Raw genomic sequence first — 21,283 nt, 5'->3', positions numbered from 1 at the left:
TTACCCTAATTAAGCCTTTGAATGTCACTTTAAGCTGAATACTAGTATCTTGAAAAATATCTAGTAAAAAATAATGTACTGTCATCACAGCAAAGATAAAAGAAATCAGTTATTAGAAATGAGTTATTAAATCTGTTATGTTTAAACTGTGCTTTAAGCATCTTCACTGTATTATTGATTTTATTATTGATTAATAATAAAAACAGTCGGCAGCAGCAGGAATACCGCATGCTGTCACTTTAAGAATAGTGCGGCTCTGATATGGTTTCTCTTTTACCTGTCTTTTGATTCTCAACTTCTTAGTTTATTACACAATTAAGGGTTAATATGAATAATTACTAAACACCGTGCTCTGACACAAATGTGCATGTACGCTATTTGACCAATAAATCGCTCGCATTAAGATCACATTTCATGTGTGTGTGCTCTGCTGTCAAAGGCTAAAAAGCGTGCAAACACACACACACGCTACCTGTCTGAGGCTAAGCACGGCGCACACACACACTACAGCACGTGCTCTTTTGCGCTTTTAAAAATATGAATGATGCGCATCCCGTGCTGCAAAAGTGACATTACAGCACATGCTTTTAGTCATTTTCACGTGGAACTGAGCTTTGCAGAGGCAAAGAGTTTTCACATGTGTACAACTGGAAAGGGGGCGGTTCGTGATGGAATAATCGTTTATCTCGATTAATGCTTTTTCATAATCGTTACAAGCCGAAATCGAAATCAGATTTTTGATTAATTGCACAGCCCTAATTTGAAATAACGAACTTGAGTGTGTAAAAGATGCAACATGTAAAACGCTCCTGAGCAGACTCCATATTTTGTAGGTTGGTGCTGATTTGGCAATTAACAGGCAACTAACATCATATTAAAGCAGGTGCTCATTTATTTTGACTCGTTTCTATATGAATGGAAATATAAAACCATCTTCTCTATTTTTTTGGTAATTTATTGTAGTTCTAAATTAAACATTTCTCCTTATAGACTACAGATAAGAAAAAACAAGCCACAATAAACCTTAAAAACCCCTCATTAACTACAAGAGGTGTAAATGTTTTCAATGCAATCGGATGAAATGTTTATTCCGCATCGCGTGTTATTCAAATTGGTCATCCTTACGCAGACAAACAAGCTAGTCAAGTTAGCTCTAATGGATTATTTGCATCACTTTAGGACTCCCTTCACCACGCTCCAGCTCTGCACATCAAACAGCGTTCAGGGAGCCACGCGCCCCTGCAGGGTAATTAACTGTTCCCTCTCAGACCCTCCACTATAAAGCACCTGCAGGCTTGACGGCACGCTAACAAAAGCCCGAGCCCAGAACTGATTCATCAAACTGGCCCTTGAGAAGGCACACAATAGGCAGTAGGCCGAGGTGGCCCGGGTCTATTGCTGCCCTGCCAGCTCCTCTGAGCCACGTCCTTTTGACTCAAGGATACGTAAAGTGGATCATTACACCTGCACACACTCCAGCCTCCTACGCCGAGCCGTATGTTTGTGTGTGCGCGCGCGATGATTGAAGGAGCCCGACTTGGATGAGATACAAACGAATGCACGTCGTTACTGTAGCGGGTTTCTGACCCTGAAATGAGAAAGGGGGAACTGTAGTGCACACAAAAGTGAGCTCCTCGGAGACTTGCCGTAAAATAGAGTCAGGCATTAAAGGCAAAGGCCTGTGCACTACTTTGTGTGTGGGTATAAATCAAAGACGGCCCTCACATGCAGAGGCCATTTGTGCTGTGCTATTTACTTCCGCTGAGAAATAATCATTACCCTATAAAATGTGAAAGTGAAAAATGTAAAGGAGGCCTATAAATAGGCAGCGAGCAGGAATATGGATGGCAGGGCCCGACTCCCTTAAGACCGCAAGACTTGGGTCCTTATGGAAATGCAATTGTTGTAAGCTTGAACAAAACAGCCTTTTAGGTGAAGCATTTTTATATTTGCTGAATGTAATGCAATTAGACTGCATTTGTTATTTTACATAAAGCTTATTGAGACAAATGCAATCTTCTAATGTTAATACTGCTGTGTAAATGAGCATATGGTGCAGCATATGCATTTGTATAAAGCTCAATTAGTAGTGACATTGATTAAATCCTGCAGAGTATTATTTAATTAAATAACGTGTATATGATGTAGGCCAGTAAGAAATCACCTGGCAACCGCATAGTATTGCGATTTAAATATTTATTTAAATAAGAAGTTATACAACCAGCTGCTTTATTTAAAATGCTGCTGTTAAATTCTTTACATTTAAATGAAAATAAGCTAATTCATTTTTGTTATCACCCTAGTAACAAGGGCTGGCCAATAGTATGACTAATAGAGGTGTCAAAATTAATTATTTTTTCGGTGCACCGCGATGCAGACACGGACAATTCGTTATCGGTACAGTAATAATCATAACCGGTTATTATGTACTGACATCATTTATGACACTCAACCAACTCAGGGCCGGTCCGTGGCATAGGCACCAAAGGCAAATGCTAAGGGTGCTGTATATCCACGGGGGCGCCAGAAATGAGCGCAGTTCAGTTGGTTTTGTTTTCAGTATTCCTGACACACATTCAGTTATAGATGGCAATAACTCAAAAATCTCTTACCCTAAAACAGTGGTTCTCAAACTGTGGTACGTGTACCACTAGTGGTACGTAGGCCTCCTTCTAGTGGTACTCGGAGGAATGAAATATGTCATGTACATGCTAAACACATTTAAAAAAATTATCAAAAATGATCTATATAATATGCCATAAATAATATGCCTCAGAAATATAGGCTATCTATCTATCTATCTATCTATCTATATATATATATATATATATATATATATATATATATATATATATATATATATATATATATATATATATATATATATATATATATAGCCTATATTTCTGAGGTAATCTGCCACGTTTTTTTTTTTAAGTGTGCAGAGGTGTAGCTGCTTTACTGGGCCTACTATTGTATTTCAATACTGCTCATTTTGGTGGTACTTGGAGAGATTTTTTTTTTTCTGAGGTGGTACTTGAAGAAAAAAAAGTTTGAGAACCACTGTTCTAAAAAGATAAAGTGTGTTTCCTACAAAAAGACAAAGCTGGTTATGTTTCACAGCTGTCTTTCTTTTTTTCGCTCGACATTACGAGCACTGCGCCGTTTAAGCCCTCGCAATATGTGTTTAGCCGGGATAGCTCGCACTGAGAGGAGCTCTCAGTAAGGGACCGTCGGAAAAGTGCTTCTTTTTTTTTTTCTGTTCCCCTCAGCTCGAGCTCTCACAGTTGCAAGGGCTTAAGTGTGTATGTGTGTGTGTGTGTGTGTGTGTGTTTGTTGTCTATGTTTGTGTATGTGTTTGAATGAGAGACAGTGTGGTGCTGTGTGTTTATACAGACAGCATGTTATAGCCTCCCCTCTAAAATATAATACTGTATATGGAAAGCATCGCCAATGCACCATGATGCACCGGGATATCGAATTGAACCGAATCGAAGGCATGATAATCGTAACCGAACCGTGAGACCAGTACAGGTTCACACCTCTAATGACCAAAAGTTTACAGTATGGGAAAGTGAAATCCTTCAGGTTATAGTTATTTATTTATTTTTTTTTATTTTATAAAATTAGTTATTCCAGAAAATATATAAAATGGATTATACAAGATACAAGACCTTGGGTCAAGATGATCTGCTGCAGTTCAAACCGAGCATCAGAATGGAGAAGAAAGGTTATTTAAGGGACTTTGAAAGTGGCATGGTTGTTGGTGCCAGATGGACTAATCTGAGTATTTCAGAAACTGCTGATCTCCTCTGATTTTCATGCACAACTATCTCTAAGGTTTACAGATAATGGTCTGAAAAAGAGAAAATATCCGGTGAACGGCAGTTCTGATGACTCTCGATTTCTGCTGCAAATCTGCTGGATGGCAGGGTCAGAATTTGGCGTCAACAACATGAAAGCATGGATCCATCCTGCCTTGTGCTGCTGGTGGTGGTGTAATGTTGAGGGGTATGTTTTCTAAGTGTAAATAATCTAAGGTTTCTTGAGCATGACAATGAGTTCACTGTACTCCAATGGTCACCACAGTCACCAGAGCTCAATCCAATAGAGCACCTTTGGGACGTGGTGTAATGGGAGATTAACTTCATGGATGTGCAGCCGACAAATCTGCAGCAACTCTGTGATGCTATCCTGTCAACGCCGACTGAAATCTGAAGAATTTTCCAGCACTTTGTTGAATCTGTGTCACAAAGGAATAAGGCATTTCGGAAGGCAAAAGGGGGTCCAACCTGGTATTGGTGTACCTAATAAAGTGGCCGTTGAGTGTATATTCCAAGTAGTAGTTTTTTTCTCCTTTAAAAAAAATAAAAAATTGTTTCAAAACAATTACTATTCTCATATAGACATTAAAACTGATCACTTCTTGTTGAAATTATAAAGCAATTGGCAACACTGCCTGTCTCCAATGGAGCATCTTTCTCACCCTCATGAATGCTGCATGTCAGTTGGCCATGCCCATGCCTTATTTATATTTTGCAGTATACCCACAATACAAAAAATATTGTAAGGCGCCCAACCCTACTAGTAATCATATAAAATAATTGTATTTAAATAAGGAGAGCTACAACCAAGTTTTTAAAATGTTAAGAATTAAAAATGTGCAGTTAAATTGGTACACCTTACTAATCGCTTCACGAGAATTTTGATATATGTTTTGCTTTTTTTACATGTTTTTTTATGTTTGGCTGTGTGCTAAAGCTGCACAATATATCGTTTCAGCACCGATATCCAAATATGGGAGTCTGCAATAGTCACATCGCAGGCATCTGCAATGTAGTTGGGATTGAAGTTGACTTTACATTACAGTTGCAATATAATAGAATAATTTCAAATTTGAACTTTAGAGTGAAAGTTTATTATTTGCATGTTTTTAAGGCCTGACTGTAAGAATTTAAAGCAAACATGAGCCATTTGGGCACAATAAATATAAATTAATTGGACATTGTATAATTTCTTACTCAAAATGATACAGTGTTAATTTGGTCTGGGTGATATGGAAGAAATGCAATCTTGATAATTATTTTCCATATTGAATGATAGTGATGTATATTTTGATATAAGCTGTTAATGCTTCCAGATGTAAAAGAATAACCCCATTAACTCCATTAAATGACATAACATTTTTTTGGCTGATAAATTTTCAGTGGCGAAAAGTATGGTACGTCTCAAATCTTCGCCTCGGTGGCTGAAAATTCAATGTCAACTCACTTTTAGATTCCCATTGTTACACATTTCTGCTGTGTGATTGGCTCTTAGATCAATATAGAGTAAAAACGTCCAGAGCTTACCATTGTTATTGAAAAAATTGATCACAATTTGATATAATATCATTTAACCGTCCAGCCCTAGAGTTATTATTATTATTATTACTATTATTATTATTACTGTTATTCATATACAGTGATTATTTAGTTTCTGCTGAATACAGTTTGAATCACCAGAAAATAATACATGATTGTTTATTTTCATCTTTTTTTTCTGTTGTTCTTAACTATGCTTGTCATTTTTTGTAATTAATATTTATTGTGGATACGCTCCCCTACAGAATCATCTCAGTTGATCTAAAATAATGAATTCTTTACAAGCTTATCAAGTCATCTGGTGAAATTACATTTATATGGCAAGTTCACAACATCTATTGCAGTAAAGAAAAATATTGCAGTGTTAGTTTTGTTTTTTACAATATCGTGCAGCCCTATTATGTGCACACAATTTAAATTGAAATAAAATAATAATAATTTTAATTATCTTGATATAGATGGTAGTTTGTATTATTATTATTAATAATATTTTTTATTATTATTATGTAGAAAATACTAATGTAATAATAATAATAATAATCTTTATTTAACCAGGTAAGTCAACTGTGAACCAATTCTTATTTACAATGACAACCTGGCCAAGAGGCAACATAAAAAGCAGATACAGCACAGGAGTGACCCAATACAGTAATCATTTTACAGATGCAGGTAATAACATATAATAAAACCAAGGAAAAATGAAAAACAAGTACAGTGATTGTACTATTAACTGGATTAAATTTCTAAAGGATGATAGTGGAATGAAAGTGTTAAGTTTAAGGTCAGAAAACTGAACTGAGTAGTGACCAAATGAAGTGTGAACCAAGTATATACATACAGTATAGGTTAATAAAACTACTAGATTGCAGATTTATTGTAACTAAAAGTTGTAATATACTTTATAGAAAGAAAAAAAAAATGAAAAAACATTTTGATTTTATATATATATATATATATATATATATATATATATATATATATATATATATATATATATATATATATATTAGGGATGTAACGATATTGTAAATACCGTCATACCGCAATATTAAATTTTTTCGATATTACCGAAGTCGCATGACTCGGTAAAACTATAGGTCTTCTGAGAAAATTTGCTCAGGCGAATGAAGCAAATGGGAGGTAGCTGAAACTTCATTTCCCATCAGCCCCGGCGTGGCCATAATCCTTTGCGGTCTGTTGTCGCTACAGATCCAGTAATGCGGAAATGGAGTGTGCTGCTAGTAGCGGAGATGAAAAAAAGATGGAAATGATCGAACCTAAAGCGGGTGTTGTCGCCGCGCGCGTGCTGAATAGCGGTGCTGTGGCGCGCGTATTGAAAAAGCGCCGAGGGGGGGTTGAGCGCGCATACTCAAGAGAGGTGTTATCGCGCGCCTACTGAAGGGCTGGACTGGACGGAGGTTGTGTCGCGTCGCGGGGGCACTTTTGATCGTTTTGGAAGGGCATTTTCTATCCAAGACTAAAAAGGGCATGTGCACTGCACAGGTTGAGCCCTATGTGTGCACGTGCCTGCAAGTTGGGGAATACGACTAATAACAGTCATGGGGACTGCAGAAACACAGCACACTGTTCAGATTGATGCAGACATTGACTTGTACCGCAAAGAGATCTCTATCTCACTCATGGTTTGTCTTCTCAAGTGGGGGAAAGACAATGCACAACGTTACCCCACTGCTGTCAACATGGACCAAGTCATATCTCTCTTGTCCCAGAAACCTCAGTCCCAAATGAGAGGGGTTTTTTCTGTTGCAGGGGACATTGTAAATGCCCAGAGATACCAGCTTTTACCAGATTATATTTATATGATAATTTTCCTTTAAACCCATCTCTATCTAAGTGAGTGATTAAATGTTGAATGTGATGAGTTTTCAACAATACTAAATTGAAACTTTATTTTTTTTACATGGTTTAATAATTTTTTGTTATTAAAATTGAAGTTCCTGTTTCAAAGCTAACAGATAGATGACTAATTTGTATGTCATTGACATTTTTGGCACTTTTTTGGAGTATTTTCAAAAGTTTTTTTTTTTTCCTGTAAATGATTCAATAAATACCGTACCGTGACATTCATACCGAGGTATTACCGTACCGTGAAATTCTGATACCGTTACATCCCTAATATATATATATATATATATATATATATATATATATATATATATATATATATATATATATATATATATATAAATAAATATATATATATAAATAAATATAAATTTATATATATATATATATATATATACATTTTTTTTGTAAATGTAATTCATTCCAGAAGTTTGAAACTGCTTGTCAAAGCATTATTTTATCTATCATTGATTTATTGTGATTTGTATAATAGTGGGTATGAGGCTCCGCCTACTTTGACATGGACATCTTCTTTGGTTCATTTCCTCTGTTAAGTCCACCAAGATCAAATATCCATGAATGAATGTAAGCCCTGAAAAGCTGCTTAATGAGAAATTGAAATGCGATTCCAGTTACTGTAAAGCTTCTTGCTTAAAAGAAATCTACTGTATAACGTGTTCCATAAATAAACATGACCTAACTAGAGTAGTGAATAGTAGAGATATTAGTAGACTCTTAATTGCTGTTTTCTCACCACTGTAATTTCAGCAGCAGTTGTTTTATTATTGAGAGGAACATGCACATGAGCGCATTTTTACATATTCATTAAACCGCTGCATATTAAATATCTTAATTGTCCAGTAAGTCAAATAATAGATCAAAAGTCCCCGATTGAAAGTAAAAATTCATAAACGGCATCATTAAATAAGCTGCAGAATCGACACGACCGCATCCTGAATCTTCAAACGCGTCTTGAGCTCTTCGTGGCGACTCGCACTTCTAGGCTCATGTTTCTTTTCAGCTCTGATTAAAATAAAAGTGCAAATTCCGGTCCTTTTTAATTTCGGACTCTTCCATCATTAATGATCAGATGGTTTTAGCTTCACTCGAGCTTTCTTATAATCATGGCCACTGCTTTTACTGTATTCACAGGCTCAAAGCGGCCTTTCATGTGCTGTTCATACCACGCGCTTCCACTGTTGCCTTTACTTTCGTGCACTTTTGGATTCATCTGCATATCATCCGGTCTGCATGAACACCTGTGAGCAAAGGCTAATTTAAGTTCAGAGCTAGTTAACATCCACGCTACTTGACGAACAAAAAAAGAACCCTCTTCCCTTTCTTGATACGTCTTTCTTTTTCATGTGTGAAAGAAGAAAGCATCTAGGAAACGGGGGAATAATGGACATATAGGGCAACCTGCCATCACTTGGGCTGCCCTGTTGTGCTTGCTTGGCGACTGATCAGTTCGGTTATGTCTGCTTTTATCGTTTTGGACATGGGATCGCAAGGTGAATCTGCTCTTTGATTATCTTTTTCTGCTTCAAAGACCTCTGAAGTGTTCAGCGCATGCATAGTTATTGGGAATTTAATATGAAGTCATCGCAGCCTCCAGGAGTTGATGCCTCGTAAAATTGGCAATTACTCAATTTCCACTGAACTAAAGGCTGCATTGATTAATGATGGGCTCCCACTCACAGAGAAGACATCTAGCACGGTTATTTTGCGGCTTTTAAGGTCAACGATATAAATGTAAGGAGTTAATCAATAATGTTAGGCAGTATATTGTGCGAGTGAAAGGTCTTAATTGAAAAATTAATCACAACTTGCAAAATTTGATGATATACTGAACAGTTTTTAGCCTTATTAGTAAAATTCTCTGTGGATCAGTGGTTAACACTGTGGCCTCATAGCAAGAAAGTTGCTGGTTCGAATCCTGGCTGGCTGTTTGGGATATATATATATATATATATATATATATATATATATATATATATATATATATATATATATATATATATATATATATATATATTATACTGTATCAGTAGTTTATTAAATTATTATAACTTATTTGCAGGTTAGCAGTTATTTATTTAAAAATATTAAATATATACAGTTAGGCTGTTTGGAGCCGATACAGAGTGCCGATTCCTCATTATGGTGATCGGCTGATACAGAGTACTGATTTTGATGCTTTAAGCTTTAAATAACTTTAACATTGCATAAAGCACATTTTCCCTTTAAGTATGATACTTGTAAAGATCTCTTCTTTGTGAAAGTTTATTATTTGTATGTGTTTTTAAGGCCTGACTGTAAGTATTTTATAGCAAACTTGAGCCATTTGGGCACAAAAATTTTATTAATTGAACATTATATAATTACTCAATTAAAACGATACAGTGTTAATTAGGGCTGGGCAATGTGGCAAAAATGCAATCTCGACAATTATTTTTCTATATTGAATAACGATATGTATTTCGATATAAGTTGTTAATGCTTCCAGGTTTAAAAGAGTAACCCAACAAAGACTGAAGCCCAAAAAATTTGATAATGTGTCAAAAGGCATAATGTATTTTCGGCTGTTAAATTTTCGGTGGACAAAAATTGGAGGCATATCTTGAAAATTTGGTACATCTTAAATCTCTGCATGTCGGTGGCTAAAAATTCGATATCATCACACTTTTAGATTCCCGTTGTTGCAAATTTAGGAGAATAAATGAAGGATGCTGGATACAATCTCTCAAGCACGTCATTTATAACTATTTAGTGAGGACACATCATGGTCAGAAGCAGCTTTACAGAAAATAATAGATAAGACAGATAAAAAGAAAAATGACTCACAAAGCAATTTAGAAACATTGCAAATGACGAAAGAAGAATTCAGCAAGTTTCAATCAAGTAAATGTTTGGAGTGCATATTTGATGCATAGGAAGTTAAAATGAATCATCCTTTGCTTGTAAACCCAAACAAACACTTGTGATCGGTTCATGTGATTGGCCAGTTTAGCGTTTACCGATTGAGTCTTTAAATGTGAATATTGGCCAATACTGATCTCCAGCTGATTGATCTGAGCATCCATACTATTTAATTTTTCTTGTATTAATGTTATATAATTTATTATATATTTATATTAATTTCTTCATAATAGATAAGTATATTATCAAAAATTGTTGCCTGCAAATGGCATTAAAGAACAATTTGATTGATTTTATTTACATCTTATCGATCAAAAATGTAATCGTTTTGTTTCTATTGCGGTTAAAATGAAAAATGTTATTTGTTTGGTCATAATAGAGTATCTATATTATTATTATTATTATTATTATTATTATTATCATTAATTTTGTTTATTTATTTGCTTTATTAGGTTCATCTTAGGCCAGACAATAAAATATACCAATGAAGAGACTTCTGTTGTCATTCTTTGCGACTATGCAGCTAAACTGCCACTTTCGTTGTTAGTCAGCTTCCAGGCCTCTATTTCAAGTAGGTTGCCTACTGTCATCATGGCAAGTAATTGCCCTTTTGTCATGCTAAGCTATGTATAGCTACGTAGTTGTTACCGTGGCCCCTTTTCAGTAAGTTAAATATTACAAGCAACGCAGCTGTAAACCCGTGTTGCTCGCAGAAGCTGTAAATAACTGGTGGAAAATGGACAGTGGCAGATGAACGTTTCTCTGGACGTTTGGGAGTTTTTGATGTGTGTTTTTGTGTGCGTCTGAATGTAGTCATCTCCAGAGGATGAGGCTCCCTTAATCATTGTCAATGTGTGCTTATAACATGTGGCATTTTTAATTGATTCTGTTAATGAGGGTGCTGGCAAAGGTCTGTGGATGGAAACCACCAATGCCCTGGAGTCATTCTGACACTGAATAGGTCATTCAAAAAAGCTGTGCTGCCAGCCTTAATCGGAGGCGCTTGAAACTGCAGGAGAACTAACCAGCAGTGAACTGAAGGTGAACTAACCAGCAATGAGGCAGTCCTTGTGGCACCACTGTTAGATGCCTGGCTGACTCTAGTCTAGTAACAGTGGGCCTAAGATTTTGATTAACTTGCTGTTAGGACTGCACAATTTCAGCATCGATATCGCATTGTGTGAATCTGCAATAGTCACATCACAGGATATGCAATGTCAAGATGGGATTATAATTAACCAGAAAACACATGTCCTTTGTGAAGTTTTTGCAAAGTTGAACTCGAATCTAATAATGTGAAAGTGTTTTATTTGGGAACAAGATATTATAAAATTTGCAGCATTAACAAAGTTAGTTAGATTCATTTATTCATTTTCTTGTTGGCTTAGTCCCTTTATTAATCTGGGGTCGCCACAGTGGAATGAACCAGCCAACTTATCCACCACACTTTTATGCAGCGGATGCCCTTCCAGCCGCAACCCATTTCTGGGAAACATCCACACACACAATCACACACACACTCATACACTACAGACAATTTAGCCTACCCAATTCACCTGTACCGCATGTCTTTGGACAAAGGGTGAAATCAGAGCACCTAGAGGAAACCCACACGAACGCAGGGAGAACATGCAAACTCCACACAGAAACGCCATATGACCCAGCCGAGGCACGAACCTGTGATCCAGCACCCTTTTTGCTGTGAGGCGACAGCACTACTTGCTGCGCCACGACGTCGCCATATATATATATATATATATATAGAGAGAGAGAGAGAGAGAGAGAGAGAGAGAGAGAGAGAATTTGTTTGCTTGCAGGCCGTCTTAAAAGTCATAGTGTTACCAATTGAAATAAAATGGGTCTTTGTCCAACTCCAAGCATTTTGTTTTTATCTTTTTTTGAAAAATAAGATTTGCAAAAACTTTCATTGGAAATCCATCATTCAGTTGAGAATTATACAAATAGTTAAAATAATACCACATTTTCAGTTCAAATCATTGAAATTCAATGTTTGCACCAATAGCCTAGTGGTTAAGTGCGCCAACATAAAGCACCATGGTGTTGACGGCGACCCAAGTTCGAGGTCCTTTGCCAACCCTTCCCCTCTGTTTGCTCCCAATACTTTCCTGTCAGTAACTTCCACTGTCCTTTCCAATTAAAGGTGAAAAACCCCTAAAAAATTATTAGAAAAAAAATCTTTGAAATTTAAGAAAAATGTACATATTTACATCACTAAATATTACTGTCAGTCGTCTAACTCTTCTAACACAGTTATTTCTTTGATATTTCACTTCTCTAGTCTTGCCCCACTCTCAAGATTAAACTGATGCTGTATGCTAGAATCCTAAGACCCCACCTAATTCAGTTGGATTGAAGAATGTGGGTAATTTTTTTTTGCCATGCTGGCAACATGCATCTTTTTAACATCTTAGCACTGTGTGCAGTTTATATTATTGTTTTACTATGGGGTCTGGAACATTAGAGAATAAAAAAGTTTTAAACAGCATGTTCATTTTATTAATGAATAGTCATATCTTCAGATTGCAATTAGTTGTGTTACTCTTGATTCCCACATTTGAGTAGAATTGTTTGTTTTTACTCATAATAGAGAGAGGACAGCAGCATCGCACATCTTCACCTGTAGTGTCCATTGGCTGCTGTCTTAAACTGCTAATTAGTGCCCAAAATCGTTCACCTCAGTCACATTTTGAAGTTTCATGAAGAAATAACAAAGAACGCGTTTCGCAGGTTTGCTTTTCGGGAGCCCGGCTGGTCTGTTTCATTAATTTAAAAACTTACTCTTCCAATACTAATTACGTACTCGCACAGAGGATGCTTAAATGTGTGCCTTTAACGACTAGCTTCTTCCCCAGAGAAAATGCGTCACGCGTGCCGTTTCTGCGCCCCTTAATGTGGAGACAAATTTAGCTAAACTGTAAAAATGGCAAACAGAAACAAATCTTCGGTGGCAACAAACCTTGTCCTGCTCGCGCTGCCACTCAAATCTCAGGCGTAGGGTTGGTGTTTAATTAGTGTTATTAACCTTCAACAAACCGGGCTGATTTTATTTTGCCATGGTGACAGCTTCAGCTCCATTTCTCCGTTCACCGGCATGAGGTATTTTAATTGGCTCGAGCTCCTCGATCCACTCAGCCCTGACAACGCGCAGAGACGGACGTTCACCACGGTGAGCGACATGTAAATGGCCTTTCTATGAAAGGAGCGATTCCTTTTCCTTTTTTTTTTCCTTATTCTTCTTCTTTTTTTTTAAACCCTCGCTCATATTCCTTCAGTACAGTGAGGACACGGTGAGCTCACCCGAGCTGCACGCCGCAGTGAAGTGACAACCGAGCAATCATTAAAAATTTTGATGGCTGCGGCACGCACAGGCCCATCTCCCGGCTTGATGTAAAGAAAAGCACGCCGCCGTCTTTTGTATTTGCTCTCTGTCACCGACGAGAGCTCAGACCTAATTTATTCCTTCTCATCGTCAGCTCTGCAAAGACAACACATCTTCACTGTTTCTTACTCGCACATACACTTTATTGTGCCCACATTAATGCCTCTTTAGGCTTTTGAGGAGCATCAGACTAAACCTACAGACACTGGGGGGTTATGGATGGTGATTATTGAATGTGTTTAGATACAATGAAGGAATCTTTGGTTTCACATTCATGGTCAGATGTTTTTAATGGCTGAAAGCACATATTTTTAGGATGGCAGATCATGGAATAAGAAAAAAAACTAATATTTTACTAATTTTATGATATTGTTGGTGATATTTGATTGATTAATGTGTATTGGCTGATTTAGTCAAGTATGCAGAGACGTATTGTTCGGCTATACTGATAAATAAGAGTCGCACAATTCATCTCAAAAAGAGTTCTTAATTTGTATTACATTTTATTCCACTGTGTAGTTTTCTTCCAATGAACACTGGTTTACTTTGGGTCACTAAAAGAGGCGTATGTTGATCCTTTTAAAGAAAACCTCTCTATATGAACACTAAAAACTTGAGTTAACTTGATGTTAAAAGTTGGGGACTGCGATTTGTTTTTCATGGACTATAATATCTGTTGTTTTAATTACAGTTTGTACATAAACCTCTTAGAATACAATGAGAAGGAGTCTATGGTTCAAATTATAGAAGCAACAACTATACCTGTATGGACTATTATTGTTTTGTTAATTAGATATGATATGATATATGATGTATGATATTATATAAATTTGTAATGTAACACAAGCAATAATGTAACACAAGTGATTTTTTTATTTTATTTATTTATTTATTTTTAAAATTTATTTATTTTATTTTTTAAAAAAATGAATTTAATCCAATTAAGGTCCTAATCGAACTAATGAGAAATCGAATTAAGACGTAGTGTGTAAACATGTAAACACCTTAATCAAACTATTACCGTCATGTAGGATGTTTTGGGACTGGATAATCCACACACACACACACACACACACACACACACACACACACACACACACACACACACACACACACACACACACACACACACAGAGCTGTTTGACACTCTGCACCTACAGAGTGAGTGCAGACCACAGACACTTGCATCGTGAAATGTGGAGTTTTTTTTTTTACATTCAGCATCTCTTCCAGCAAATAATACTCTCATCCAATATCTCGTTTGTCACAGAGGGCATGCATGAAATGTTCCCGAGTGAAAGTGAAAGTGCCAAACTGCAGTAAAAGTCGACAAATAAAAAACTGAAAACCCAAAATTACATGACACTCCAGAGGAAATGTGGATAGCGTGGTGACGCAATGAATTAATCAATCTCTGTGCTATAACATGTAATACGGGATCATGAAAGGAACATTCAACAAACAACTCAACACCTTAATCATATTACTGTCTTAATTAGATTAAGCCATATAATTTGATTACTGATGTCTATGTAAACGTAGTCAATGATTCTATGATATCTTCATTAAGATGGTCACTTTTTGAGTTTCTAAATGAATCCGTCATTTTGAATGAATCGTTTGAATAAATGTGTCAATAAATCACTCAGTAAGATTGAGACTTGCCACTGACTTCTTGTGGTTTTAGTGTTATGTTTATTCATACATGAAAGGCCAAACCAGCTAGTGTACCAAAACAAAAACACACTCCACAATAAATTCTGAAAAACATTAAATTAGGCCTGAAGGGCAAAAAAATATTATTCACACCCATCCTTACCTTAAACGAATTTATTCTTTTTGTTTATTTTGTAGATAACTGACCAACCAAACAACATTCAAATAAAGATACAAATTATACCAGAAGGAACTTGTTACAAAAGTGTATTTTTCCAACAAAATTAGGCCATATGAAGTGGTCAACAATTTTTCTATGTTTCTTGTTGCTATTTTGGATTTTTCATCTATTTATTTTTTCTAGTCTTATCAGGTAACAATCCAAAGTAATTAAAATTTCACTTTCTGAGTTGTTCTTTTAAAGAGATTGTCGCGGTCATCAATAAATCATATTAACAGGAACAGAAACGAACCAATTGATATGTGCGTTCGAACAGAAGCGTTGGAAAACATGCAATAGGCTACTATAAAACATACTATAATAGGCACAAATTCTACATAGTTTTGCAACCTTAAAGAGCTCCAGAGACTATTCAAATAAAATGGTCTATTGTTGCACAAACGTGTGAGCATTTTGGTGACTTTTCCGCATACACCATTATCTATTGTAGATGAACTATTAATGACGATACTACTGTTTACAAACTACACCGCCAGTATTTGGGAGCCATATTATTGCGGTACTAGTACCATTAAACCATGCAACCCTCATTTATTTACTCAACTTTTACTTGTTTAAAACCTGTATTCATTTTTTCTTCTGTTAATCAAAAAAGATGAACACTTTAATCGTTGACTTCCATAGTAATTTTTCCCTACTATCAGAATCAATAATTACAGGTTATCAGCTTTCTTCAAAATATTTTTTTGCATTAAACTGAAGAAAGAAGCTCATAAAAGTCTCAAAACTACATTTTCGACCATGCACAGGGTTTGAATAAATTCTCATTTTTTTGTGTGAACTATCCTTTCAAACAGATTTTCTAATAACACTATATAAATCTGTTTGATTGAAATTTCAGGAGCCAGTTTGTTGCTTAAGAACTTTACTATGATTTAATTCACTTCATCACCTGAAACACGATGTCCTGGACAACATAAACAGATCAAAACTCTGCTTTTGATATTTGGTTTTATTTTGTCTCTATTTTGTCAATTTTTTTTCTCTATTTGGTACAAAACCAAAATAGAGACCAAATAGAAAAAAAGAGTTTAGCTGCAGTTTGATTGAGCAGTTCAAATCATCATTGTCATACAATTTGGAAATTAAATAATTGTAGAGTTTGATAATCTCTCAATGGCCATGGTCTGGTATTCATTGGTATATTTCCAATTGTCTGATTTAGAGATCATATATCTAACTATAACATAGCATTTCAGTGGTTGAACTGGTCTTGTACCTTGTACATATTGTCTCGCCATAAGCTGTAATCGTGGGTCTTTTGTATCTGACAACACTGCATTTGGTTACATGCATTAAGATAATACTTTAGAGTCTATTTGCGATAATTTGCTCATGTTCTCTGCGAATGGCTCGCAAGTTTTAATAATTGAGTTTTACTATTCCGCTTGAAGGGTCTCCAGTGCCCTGGCTCTTTGACAGGTCTCATTAACACAATGGGTGTCGTGTTCTCTGCGGATCAGGTTTCTGGAGCTGGCCGGACGTTTCCGCAGAAGCATGTGATTGTCAGGAGTGCTGCTCCAGACCCTAATTCTATTAGCAGATTCACACGTCCACCATCACTTTAGATTATTACACAGAGGGAGGGTTTGCTCCTGTTGCTGTGCCGTGAATGGTCAGCGCATCTTATTTTGTGCTTGTTTGTTTGTTTTGCAGGGGTGTAAGCGACTGCTGCTGTCACAATGGACGCCCAATCACAAGGCCAGCAGCCGCCGGTGCCAGTGTATCAGCCACAGGTTAGTGTAACTCACACAGTTACAAAAACACACACGCAGTCTAGCCGAAGTTTCTTTGTAATCTCGTTATATAGCCGTTCTACAAAGCCACTTTTTTTTCTTTTTTTTTTTCTTTTTCCCGCCGTCTACCATCCTGACTCACCACCTGCTTGCTTAGCAGCATGTAGCACGAGCCTGTCGCCCTCTTCCACATCCACATCTGCCCCCGTCAAATCTCCCCGTGTCTGTCAATCCACCCGCAGAGAGACAGGCGGCGGTCTGCTCCGGCTGTCTCTCCGCTGTGCCGGGTGAGAGGTGATAATGAGATTCTGCTCTCTGCACAAGCAACGTTTCCTGCACACAGGAGCCATCATGTGTTTCCAGTGCCAGAGACAGAGGTGTTGGAAATCTGCTGCTTTTAGCAGTCTTTTGCTCTCTCTCTTCCTCCTTCTCTCTCTTAATCTCTCTTCTGTCGTACTTCCTTTTCACACCCCCAAGACTAATTCCCTCCAATCATCCGACTCCATTATTGTAAGTCATCTTGAGCTACGTTCAAATTAAAGCAAGAACGTTTGACTATTTTGCCGATTAATGGCTGAAGATTCACCTTTTAAAAACCTCACTTTTCTTTATTTATATATATATATATATTTGATAGTGCATTGAATATACATATTCATGGTTTCAGAATAATCACGATTATTATGCGTCTATTAATTTAACATCAAAGGACTACTAGTTTAGTAAATCACTTTAAAAGTTCCTTTTTAAAGTGTTTTTTTTTTTGCTGCTCTGTAACCAAATAATACAGCACAAAATAATAATAAAAACAAACATTAGTCTATTTTTCTTTGGACTTTTGGAAAACGTTTTTGCCATTTAAACATAAGTAATAATTTAGCACTGAAAACAAATGACAGAAAAATGAATAATAAAATAAATAAAAATAAGAAAAAATAAAGAACAGTGTTTGTCTAATGTAAATTGTGAACTTGATTTGTATTTCCATTTTTGTATATTTTTTTCTCTTTGGAGTAGAAATGTGTATATTCCATATAAAGTATGAAACTGATTGGGTCTTTTCTTGTCACGTGATTCACAGTGAATGTCACCCCCAATATTCACGCAAGAAAAGAAATAACGAACTTGTGCGCACAAAAGACGCAAAATGTGAATAGCCTTTAACCTCAGCCATAGTTAAGCTAGTGTGCGTGTGTATTCACCTCGGTGTACAAGCTCGAAACTTTAAACTAGCGCACAGTTGGCGTAACTGTTTAGTTGCAGCAGTTTTGTTCCGTGCAGAAACGCGGTGTTGAAGCCTTTGCGATTAAATAACCATGACGAATTAAGGCAAGGCTAATAGTGCAATTGGTTGATAGTTGCATCCATATATATATATATATATATATATATATATATATATATACCACCCACTCTGGGTTGGGATCGAACCGCCGACCGGTTGCTTTAATGAGGAGGCTAAAGACAATGGCTTCTAGAATCTGTCGCTAGAGCACATTTTATAGGTCAGAGGAGTGAGGTTTAACAAATTAACAGAGGAGTGAGGTTTAAAAATGAACAAATAGGAGTACACCCCTCACAAATCTCTTATAAATTCATATTTTTTTTAGCAAGCTTAATGTACAAAGTATATGGAGCTAATCTAACAAAACAACGTATGATAACAGTACAGAATGATTGCAGCCAAATTTATATGTTAGGGAAAATACTAAATAAAAAATAAAAAAGCTAAATTCAAGTAAAAAAATAATTAATTTTGTAGGTTGTATTTTTTAAAATATTTTGCTTGAATTTTAATGCATTATCTTTCTATTTCTAAAGACTAAAATATTTTTTTAATATTTATATTGATTTAATAAAGCTATTTTGTTCAAATGCACCGAAATATATTATCTATATATGCTGAGAAATGGATAAAAATATTCATTTTCAAAATAGGATGTACTCATTTATGCTGAGCACTGTATTACTGCTCAAGTTTGCTTGTTCATTCCCTAGTAGTATAAATGATTGCGAAAAAAGGTACTTTGAGTTTCTCTTATCAGAAAGTATTTATAAAGAACTGTCCTTGTTTTACACACTCATTGTTAAAAGCCCCCTCCTCCATATCATGCATTTTAAACTGTAAAAAAGAAACCAAACATTGTTTGTTTGTTTGTTTGTTTATTTATTTAGTTATTTATTTATTTATTTATTTATTTATTTATTTTAATTTTGGAAAGCTCAACAAGACTGCTTGAGTTCAAAATGTATGAAATAGCAGTTGCAGTTAACAAATTAAAGCTGCCCACCTTGGCTTGCTTAATACATAGAGATATGTGCATTCTGGACCCTAAGTCTCTCAATTATTTAACATACAACGTTGGCTGATAAATCAGAATTTGGCCTTTTTTAACCTTCGTTATCATATTAAAAAAACAATACCACTCGACCTTCGAAACATTGACTGCTCTGATTTTACTAAATGTTATATCTGTGGAGTATATCTCAGCTGCGAACACTACAGGCTCATCAATAAAGCATGTGAGACATTTGACATTAGTTTGAACGCAACACTCAAGGTAAGTCTGCCAACGGATTACACCATGACAGCTTAAGGGAATGACTTGTACAAGAATCTCAACAAGCATCCAAGTTTGACTCGTATTCCCTTGGAAAAAAGAAAAGAAACCAAAAACGCAGAATTGTGTATGCGATCACGCATACGGCGATATCATATCTTAAAGTCCCCAAGGTTTGATGGATATGCATGGGAGATGCCGGATGAGTTGGTAAGGCGTGCATATTTGATGGCGCATTTGCTCTCTGAGCGAGTGGGAGGGCGAGATCTTCAGATCCGATTTTAATCGTCACGGCGGATTTTTCAACGAAGCAAAATCCCCTTGTAAAGCAAGGGCTTTAAATACTGGAGCAGATTGAAGAGGAGCAGGGTGAAGGAGGTATAAATATTGCATGGGTCGGGCCTGGAGAGAGACGTTGATGAAAAGGATGCGAATAGGATCTCCTGCCTTGTTCACCCCCCACAACGAAGATCCCCCCTCCAGCACCTACCAACCAACCAACCACCACCACCACCAAGCCTGTCTTGCTAAGCTACCACCTCTTCAGTGCTTCGGTTGTCCTTTCCCTGGCAGCCGCTGGCAGTGTTGTGCTGTCAGCTCACACCTAGTCTCCACACTGCTGCCGCCCCGTCCTCCGTCATTCTCCTCCTCCTATCTCGCATCCCCTGTCATCCGGCCGCATGTCTGCATTTCTCTTTTTACACTTGTGTCACCAGTGGCCAACCCTCCATCCTTTGCTGTTGCTCCTGTGATGTGTTGTCGCTTGGAGTCATTTACCCAGCATGCTCTGCTTCATCTTCCATTCCTTCTGACCTTTTTTATTTAACCAAAACTATGGAGCAAGTCTAAGAGATACCTAATATGATAACTTTATTACCGTTAATATTAATGCATTATAACTTGCTCTTTATTGTTATTGTGCATTGCAGTTCTGTTGTCTCCAAGGGGTCATGACCTTACTTAATACTTTTGTCAACAAGATTTTAGCATCAAAAACAATGTCATATAGAGATAATGGGCTGTTTTTTGTTCATCGTTTTAATAGACTTGACTATAGACTATAGCACAGGTGTCAAATCCAGTTCTAGGTGGATTCGTTCCAACCCTGTTGGAACTAGGGCTGGGCTATAATTCGATAATGCTAATTATCACAATATATATTTTTTCGAATAAAAACAGTTTGATAAGTGTTCGGTAATATTTGCGCACTGAGCATAATTCTGCGCAAGCATTTTGCAGCCTGCCTTTCCAGATGCAGCACGCTACACAAGTTTACAGCCATACAGTGTTGGTTGCACTTGGAGGAGTAAGAAAAAAAAAATTGAAAAAAAATGTCAGTTACCGACATTGTTGACAAGAAACGTCACTTAACTTCAGTAGTCTGAAGCTAGGCTACTTAGTTTTTTGTAAATCAACATAAAACAGAGTAACGTGCATTGCAAACTGCAGATGATTCGTACCATCAAAAGCAGACAACACCACAAACCCGTTTCATCTTTTAAAACAATCACACCCAGTGTTTTCTCTAGGATTTTTTCCAG

General features: G+C 36.5%; 1 protein-coding gene across 1 annotated transcript in view; it reads left to right on the top strand.

Moving 5' to 3' along the window:
- nek7 (NIMA-related kinase 7) overlaps positions 1–21,283 on the top strand; it is a 124,021-nt gene that overhangs the window by 20,149 nt on the left and 82,589 nt on the right. Inside the window, 1 exon segment of the mRNA NM_001003617.1 lies at positions 17,102–17,181. Coding sequence (NP_001003617.1) covers positions 17,128–17,181 — 54 coding nt within the window. The 5' untranslated portion in view covers positions 17,102–17,127.

This window comes from Danio rerio, chromosome 22, assembly GCF_049306965.1.
Source record: "Danio rerio strain Tuebingen ecotype United States chromosome 22, GRCz12tu, whole genome shotgun sequence".
Classification (NCBI taxonomy): domain Eukaryota; kingdom Metazoa; phylum Chordata; class Actinopteri; order Cypriniformes; family Danionidae; genus Danio; species Danio rerio.
The sequence above is the reverse complement of the archived record's forward strand: the minus strand, read 5'-3'. Positions and strand labels throughout refer to the sequence as shown.